Source organism: Corylus avellana, chromosome ca10, assembly GCF_901000735.1.
Source record: "Corylus avellana chromosome ca10, CavTom2PMs-1.0".
Taxonomy (NCBI): Eukaryota; Viridiplantae; Streptophyta; class Magnoliopsida; order Fagales; family Betulaceae; genus Corylus; species Corylus avellana.
In genome coordinates, this window is record NC_081550.1 from 9,673,760 (window position 1) to 9,682,829 (window position 9,070).

The 9,070-nt window shown below is 34.6% G+C and overlaps 1 protein-coding gene across 1 annotated transcript; it reads right to left on the minus strand.

Moving 5' to 3' along the window:
• Window positions 1-258: 258 nt before the first annotated feature.
• Window positions 259-2,113, minus strand: LOC132163964 (NDR1/HIN1-like protein 13). The gene is made up of 2 exons (XM_059574352.1): window positions 1,886-2,113; window positions 259-1,326 (listed from the first exon to the last, which is right to left on the minus strand). The coding sequence occupies exon 2, from the start codon at window positions 1,274-1,276 to the stop codon at window positions 452-454; it is 825 nt and encodes a 274-aa protein (XP_059430335.1). The 5' UTR covers window positions 1,277-1,326; window positions 1,886-2,113; the 3' UTR covers window positions 259-451.
• Between the last annotated feature and the right edge of the window lie 6,957 nt (window positions 2,114-9,070).

The following is a 9,070-nucleotide window of genomic DNA, read 5'->3' on the forward strand; positions in this document are numbered from 1 at the left end:
GGAAGTTTAGGATGGATAATTGACGTTTCCCTCAAATAAATTTTGACATCTCTAACCACTTACTCGAGCTGATAAACTTCACACGAACTCTCTCACATTTGAATACCTAATTGCCGTGAATTAACACATGCCCAATCCATACAAGTGCTAAACCATCAACTTAAGCAATGCCCTCTTTTTTTTTTTTTTTTTCTTTTTTTTGTTCATTAACCTTGAATCCACTAAAATAATCAACAAAAATTCGTAATGAAAACAATGTGTATATTAATGTTTAATCCATGTGTAATTTGTATTAACTATAAAAAAGGTACGAAGTAATCACAAATACAAGAAAAAGATTATAAAAAAGAAACAAAGAAAAAAAGTGACCCATGTGGATGTGGGTCCCCCCCCATGTATCCTAAATCCTAGCACCAAAAACGACATAACATACTCTCAGACACGTCTTCTTCTACCAAAGCTTCACACCGTAGTCACAATCCTTTGAAATAATCTTGGCGTCCGCCGTTAACTTATCTACCGTTATGTCACAGTCCACCTTAACGGTTATCGTCCACGTCTTAACGGACCCCACCTTGATCTTCACCGGCACTCTTATTTTCAACTCCAACGGTACCTCCCCCTGCTTCTGCGCCTGCACCAACGAGTTTTTCATCGTGCCCGTCAACTCGATCCCTGAACCCTTTAACGCCGTCCGAAACACCGTCACGTTGTTCGACGGCTGGTAAAACACCGGCAATACGCCGTTACACAGCCGAACGTCCGAGTAGTAGACCTCGACGGAGCTGTCTTTCCGGTAGTAGATCCCGATCTTGTCGTTGGGATTGTCGGCTCTGACGGTGACGTCGAACTCCGGCGAGACCGTCAGGACCGACGTGGTTGTCGCCGCCGCCGCCGTGAGATTGAGGCCGCTTACGGTGATGGCGTCGATGGAGTAGTTGGGCGATTCGGGCTTGAAGACGAGGTAGAATATGCCGGCGGCAATGCCGACGAGGATGAGGAAAACGACGAGGAGGCCGAGGAGCCAGCAGAGGCAGAGGCAGCAGGGGCGGCGGTTGATTTTGCGGCGAGTAAGGCTCTGGAAGCGGCGAGCGTTCTCCGGTGGGGGGACGCGGTAGACTTGGTCCTTGGGAATGTGGATGACGTAGGTCCCGGGCGGAGGGACCGGCTTATCGGAGTCCGGCGTGGAGGGTTTGAGCGTCGTCTCAGAGGTCTCGGAGGAGGTTTCGTCGGCTCCTGGTAGGGGCGAGTTGTGCGGGTGGACTCGGTCTGCCATTTGTCCGAGTTGGAAAGAGTGGGGGACAAATTGGTCGAGATGTTCGTTATCTGTAACAATTTCAACAAATAAAATATAAGAAGACAGCTAGACTAAAAGGATAGCAAAAAACGCGTTGACCAATGCAAAGAAATTACGTAATTACGAGTGTGAACGGGGGGTATATTTGGAAAAACAAATACAGCGTGCATTTATTCAGTTCTTAATTAATTACCCTGTGATTCCCCTCCGGCCAGTTCACCACTTCTTATAAAAGCAAAAGCAAGGGTAAAATTGTAAAAATAAATATGAATAGACAATTTTACCCTCTCCAGCCTCTGAATTTACTATTAAAACCTCAAAATTCGTATTTGTTAGAATATAAGTAAATAAATTTGCCCATACTATTACTGCCTCTGGAAAGAATACCCAACCCATGATTGAAAAGATAAAACCCTAAACACCAATAATACCCCATAACTCCAATCATATCATCCAATTGTTTGTTGAGATCTTTAAATTCAATTACAATTTTACAAAGCTACTGTAAGCACAAAGCAGGGACAGTAAGTAATCTGAGAAACGTGAAGAAGAAGAATAAGAAAAACACCAAGAGTTTGATCGATTTACCTGAATGAATGAAGAGATATGGAGATCTCCAAATGGGGAAAGGTTTCAAAACTGTGTGTAGTTTCTGCAGAATCGAAGTGAGAAAGAGTCCTCCTGGATGGGCTATTTATGTGAAGAAGAACAAGTGTGGGGGGGTGGAATGAGTAAACAGGGAGAGGGTTGAGTAAACACAGAGAGGGTTGTGTACAGTCCATCGTTTGATGTCTATTTATATGAATGAAGAGCCTCCAGCCCAGTCAAACGCGTGCGCGTTTGCGTGTGTGAAAAGAGAGTACTTATAATTTGATTGTTCGGCAGTTGGCGAGCGCACACGGTTTTGTTTTGTACGAGAGACGCGCCTCGATGTCTTAAAAGACGGTGTTAGCCTTAATTGGTTTGTACATGGATATGCGCATTTTCGATTAGTGGCGGGTGGATTAAACCGTAATTTTACCAAAATATATTTTGGGCCAACTGTCTGTGACAGTCACATACAGATGTGTTTGAGACAGTACACAGCAGAGCACCGCAAAATCTTGAAAAATTAAGGAAATAAAAGTATTCGTTAATTAAAGAAGGATGAATAAAACTTAATTAGGTTTGATACAATAAAGGATTAATTAAATGGGATTTACTTTTTTTCTTTTTTTTTTTTTTGGTATTATTGGCCTTTTAGCTTCACAATGTCCTGTTCATATAGGTTGGTTTGGTAAAGCATTTTTGCCTTAAATACTGTAGCGGATGTTGATTATTATGGTATAAAATTTTGAATTTTTTGTACTGAAAAATGAAAAAGTTTTATTTTGTAGTAATTTTTTTTTTATTTGAATAATAATAGTGAAAAGTAAATTATGTGATTTAAAAAATGAAAAAAAAAATAATAATGTTTTGATGTTATTTTTTTAAAAAGGAAAAGTTGTGTGAACAGTAAAAAAAAAAGGCAAAAAAGCTTTGCCAAACGGACCTTAAGCTTTTGGCTTTCCTGATCCTTTGAAATACAGTTTGAGTAAAAGTTTGTTTGGTTTTACGATTTAAAAATATATGGTAAAGTTTATTTAACCCTCTCAAACTACTACTCTAATGATAATCTATCCTCAAACTATCAATTGCGACAATTTACTCCCAAACTACCAAAACAATGACAATGTACTCATAATTTTAACAAAATGACGAAATTATCCTTATTAAAATAAAAACAAAAATAGTAAATTTTTTTTTCTTCAAATTTGTAAGGGTATTTTTGTCTTATTAAAAATTCTATAGGGATAATTTTGTCATTTTGCTAGCATTTGAGAGTACATTGTCATTGTTTTGATAATTTGAGGGGTAAATTATCGTAATTGATAGTTTGGGAGGTAGATTGTCATTGAGTGGTAGTTTAAGGGGGTTAACTAGACTTTATCAAAAAAATATAAGTTTTAAAAATACAATTAAGTATTTAAAAAAAATCGCAATTTAAGCTTCAAAAACAGATGCAGGTGTCTTCCTCATTCCTACATTAATGTAACTTATTTCTCCTTGTCCTTTAGAAGCACTTGTGTCGTGTGTGTATGGTTGAAACGTTCCACTATATTATTATTTAATTCTATATATTTCCGAAAAACAAAAGAAACAAAAATGGGTTATATTCTTTATTTCTTAAATATGCTTTCATCCGGCCAACCATTTTCTTTATTATTTTTTATTTTTCTCAAGAAATGGTCAGGCTTTGAATTTTCGCCAAAAAAAAAAATCATTTTCTAGTGCTCAAGTGAAGCTTTGATCTTCTTCTCCTCCAATGGAAACGAAACCTTTTGGTGAGGATAAGTTATTTTGGATACTACCTTTTCATCTTTAATCATTGTTGTATTATTAATTCATTAATACTGAGGACTGAGGAGCCATAGCTCTAGCTATAATATTATGCTCGATCATTATTTAATTTTAGGGTTAATAATTTTTTTTTTATATTTGGATTTGTAATTTTTTATTTTTTTTCATCTAGGTTTTTAAAACAGTCACAATAGTATTTGACCTACGGAAAAAGACCAACTTAATTGATACTTCCGTTAGGTTATGTTACACTTCGTCACACCTATCACCATATCAAAATGTTACATGTCTTAAAAATTAATAATAATAATAATAATAATAATAATAATAATAAACTAACCTATAAAAATAAAAACAAAAAATTGAAAAATTCATGGGTGGCAAGCCACTCTATTTTGGCAATTGGGGATGGCCGGTCACCCCCATTTTGGTAATTGGGGGTGGCTCACTTGGGGGTGGTTCGGCCACCCTTAGATTAGCCTTGGGAGCCACCCCCATTGTTACCAAAGTGGCCTGCCACCCCATTGCCAAAATGGGGTGGTCAATACCCCATGAATTTTTCATTTTTTTAAAGGTTAAGTTTTTTTTTTTTAAGGACACGTGGCATTTTTCTTGAGACACGTGGCATTCCGCTAGTTTGGGCTAACGGAACCCAACGGAGGTATCAAACCGCTTTTTTTTTTTTTTTTTTTTTTTTTTTCGTAGGTTAGGTACCATTTGTAAATGTCTTGAAAACCTAGGTGGAAAAAAATAAAAAACTACAAACTCAGATACTAAAAAAAGTTATTAACCCTTAATTTTAATTAAAATGATGAAATACTTGTTAGATTAATATGTTGATTTTATATGTATATATATATACACATAATTATAATTATATGTAGGCCTGGGTATCAGTCAAAACGGTCAGGTTTTGGCTCTTATCGGTTATAAACCGATAATTTTCGGTTAAACGGTTTATTAACCGATACCGAACCAATAAGAATTTTAACCGAAATTATCGGTTATAACGGTACACGGTTAAACGGTTCGGTTAAACCGGTTAACCGATTTAACCGTAGGCTTTATATTGATTTATTTTGTTGGGACAAAAATGAGTTTTTTTTTTAACTTTTGAGAGCCCAAATACTTTTTGTTGGGCTAAAATAAATTATTAAAAATGAGTTGTTTTATGGCCCAAATACTTTTTGTTGGGACCCAAATATTTGTTTTTTGGGCTAAAAATTGACACTTTTTTTATATTGATCCACAACTACTTTTTTATTTATTTTTTATTTTTTTATATTATAAAATACATTTTTTCAAAGCAAATGGACTAATTAACATAATGAATGCTAATTAGACTAACAAAACTAGTTAATGAAAAATGCTTTCACCAAAGACAAAGAAATCTCATCCAATGCCATCACTAAAAAAAAAATCAAACCTACTCAAACTCAAATTAAGATAAGGTTACATAGGTATATATATAATCCCAAAACTACGTTGTTTTGGCATCCCTACTTAACGGTTTATATAGGTTAAACAGTTAACCGATATGAAATTTCTAACCGGACCAAACCAAACCAATAAGCATACCGGTATAAAAAATTTAACCGATAAAGATATCGGTATATTGGTTACGGTTAATATCGGTTCGGTTGAAATCGGTACACGGCCGGTAATCGGTAACCGTTAATCTACCCACCCCTAATTATATGTTTGACTTGATGATGTCATCTGCATAATTTTGATCAGATTTTGAAAAATTGAATTGGGTTTTGGATGCTCTTGGTCAAATGATATTTGCAATTATATATCAAGCTAGCTGTGATCCACTTTATCAAACTTAATCCAGGTATACAGAAAATAAAAAATTAAAACAAAAAACAAAAAAAACAAGAAAAGTAAACTCTTTTAGGTTTGAATTTCTTTATGATTTTAATAGTAAATTGTCACTTTTCTTTTTATGAGCAAGAATTTAATAAAAAAAAATAAAGGAATAAATGTAAAATTGGTCCCTCTAAATTACAAATCACTCCCTATGGTATAACAAATATTTTATAGGTCCATGTAACTGGCCTAAATTACAAATCACTCATTGTAATATAAAAAATAATTTATATGTCCTTAAGGTTGGCCAAAATAAGAGTGTACTCTCTAAAATCAATTTCTATTAAGTAACTTAACAGAATCTATTACTTTGTCACATCATATTGTTAGAGTAAATTAACATAATCTCTTTTATCCCCAACATTTTACTTCGTGCGTAACCCTCTCTCATTTTCATTTTCATCGCCAAGATTTGCGAGTATTTTACGAGAATTTGATGGTCGCATTTTGTGAAACGGCTGAGGAAGATGATGGAGGATTACGTACAAAGTAAAATTTTGGGGATATAAGAGATTAAGTTAATTTACTGGAACAATATGTCGTGGAGTGAGGGTTGGCGTGTAATCTTAGTTGGCGTTTTAAAAATGCTGTGAAAAATCCTAATTGTCATTTTTGAAAGTCAAAAATTAATAATAACTTGTGTCGCGTTTTGATTGGGTATGACGTGGCAAAATAACAGATTTTGTTAATTTACTTAACGAAAATTGATTTCAATGGGTAAACTGTCATTTTGGCATACCTTGATGATCTATAAATTATTTTTTATACCAAATGAAGTGATTTGTAATTTATGCCAACCACAAGGACCAATTTTACATTTATCTCAAAAATCAATAAGAACATAATGAATCCAAAAGAATCATTCAAAAACAAGACAGCCTAAAAGCCAAAAAGGGACTTATACAAACAAGAACATGCAAAAAGGCCAAAAACAAAAAAGGCAAGCAAGGGAAAAGTAAATTGTCCCTTTATTTTCTCGGCCGTGTTATATTTTAAACTTTTATTTTTAAAGTAATGTTAAAAATTATATTTTATCTCATAACTATTTTAACGTGACAGTTCCAATCAACATTTGGATTAGTCATTATATAATAGTTGTACAATAAAAATGTTGTATATAACATTGCATTCTTATAAAAATAACAATAATTAATATAAGAATAAAATTGCTAATAATTATTTAATTTTTTTTTTTTTTTTTTTACTTGTGGCCTTCCATGTAAGGATTTCTACGTTTGCAAGCTGTAATCTCTATAAATAAGGCCTCTCATTCTCACTCAAGTCACCCAATATGATTTGAGAGGAAGAAGTTGATTATCCCATGCTTTCCTTCTTCTTTGTACTGTTTGCATGAAACCCTGATTCTCTTCTTCCACGCTTGTCTCTCTCTCTCTCTCTCTCTATCTATATCTTGACAATGTTTTTTTTCCAGATTCATTACGGCAGCTCACATTTTTCATATGAATGAGCATGATCTCTCTCTAGCGTTTCCAGCAAGAATATTTTTCAAATGAGTCTGACTGGATTATTGGTTGTAATCGGAATCCCAACATACGTTCAAAATCTCTCTCACACAAATTCTCAAATCTCAATGATGTTTTTTGTTTGTTACATTATGTAAAGTATTGTCCCTTTGTAGTTTGTGTCAGCCTTCCAGGTCATACTGTCTCTCCATCAAGTACTTCAGTTTCATAATTCTTTCATGCATGGCCATATATATCTCTCTATCCTCTCTCCGATGCAGCGTGACGTCGTGAGATGTAAAGTAGAATAGCAAGAAGAATAGATAAATATAACTTAGATCTTGAGTCTATCAAAGATCTAAGAAATTTTTTCAAAACCGTAGAGTCAATCTAGAGTTTGAAGAAAAATAAAGAAGAAACTCAACTCTAAGACTTCTTATTGATAAAAACTCAAATCTAATCAAAATCTACGTTCTTACAGCTATAAACATGTATTTATAGGCCCCCAAACTTCTAACCCTAATAGTAATATGGAATAAGTCGGTTTTACTAAATCTACGCAGGTCGTCCGGACGAAACATACCTCCATCTGGACGAGCACCAAATAATTAAAGCAACGGAAGTTGAAACATAGAGGTGTCCGGATAGCCCGAATCTGTGTCCGGACAAGATTTCCAGAGAGCTCAATTTACGTGCCATATCCCATCCCTCTTTATGAAATCCCTACCTTTCTGGTCTACATCATCCTCCCCAGATTGGAGAGAATTTTCCCTCGAATTCACACTCTCATCATACGAGTTGCTAGTGAATGAAACTTGAGCAATGACCTTCCTCGTAACGCTTTTAGGGAGTAGGTCCCACCCTACATCATTCCCCCCTATTTGAGAGAATTTGCCCTCGAATTATTAAATTTTTTTAGAGGCTAAAGTAATATTGTATACCACACAAACATCTTACAACATAACAAGGCCTAATAGTAGTTATTGGACCAGTCTACTAATGACTACTATTAGTAGTCATTAGTAGGTCCCACCCTACATCATTCCCCCCTATTTGAGAGAATTTGCCCTCGAATTATTAAATTTTTTTAGAGGCTAAAGTAATATTGTATACCACACAAACATCTTACAACATAACAAAGCCTAATAGTAGTTATTGGACCAGTCGTTGTTAAAAATATATATATTGAATGGTTACTAGGCATTTGTCACATCAATTTTATAGGATATTTGTGTGGTATATAACATTATTCTTCTTCCCAATTCAATATATACTAATCTATATAGAAAAATTAGAGAATTCATGGGATAAAATGTGGAAACTTATCAACATTAACCCAAATAAAAATGAAAGCAATTTATAGGTCTGCCCCCAATCACAATCAATGACCATACCATGGTCATATGACTTTTCTCTTTCTTTTTTTATAAGTGACAATAAATATAATTAAAAGCATAAAAATGCTTCAAAATTCGGGAAGTATACAAAAGCACCTAATTATATAGGAGCAAGCAAAAAGTAGGTAACAACCACAAGCAAATGGATACAAAATTCCCATTAATTTCACTTGGTAGGTAGTTACGTCTTCAATTTACGAGGTCCATTAAAATTACGAGCACGTGAGGAAAAAAAAAATCTCATACATTAATGCAAACTACTGTTGAAATCCATCCACATGCAAACCTAGGGGTCCATGAAACGCCCCAAGTTCTAAAGATAAAGCAACTTGGAGCAATTGTAACATATTCTTATTAAAAATTTTATTCTTCTCTCATATGTTCACCACAGAAACTCAATTCTGAGACATCTTATTGATAAAAACTCAAATATAATCAAAGGTTACGTTCTTACGGCTATAAACATGTATTTATAGGCCCTCAAACTCCTAACCCTAATAGTAATACGAAATAACTCGGTTTTACTAAATCTACGTGGGCCGTCCGGACAGAACATACATCCATCCGGACGGGCACCAAATAATTAAAAAGCAACACAAGCTAAAGCATAGATGTGTCCAGACTATCCGAATCTGTGTCTGGACATGATTTCTGGTGAGTTC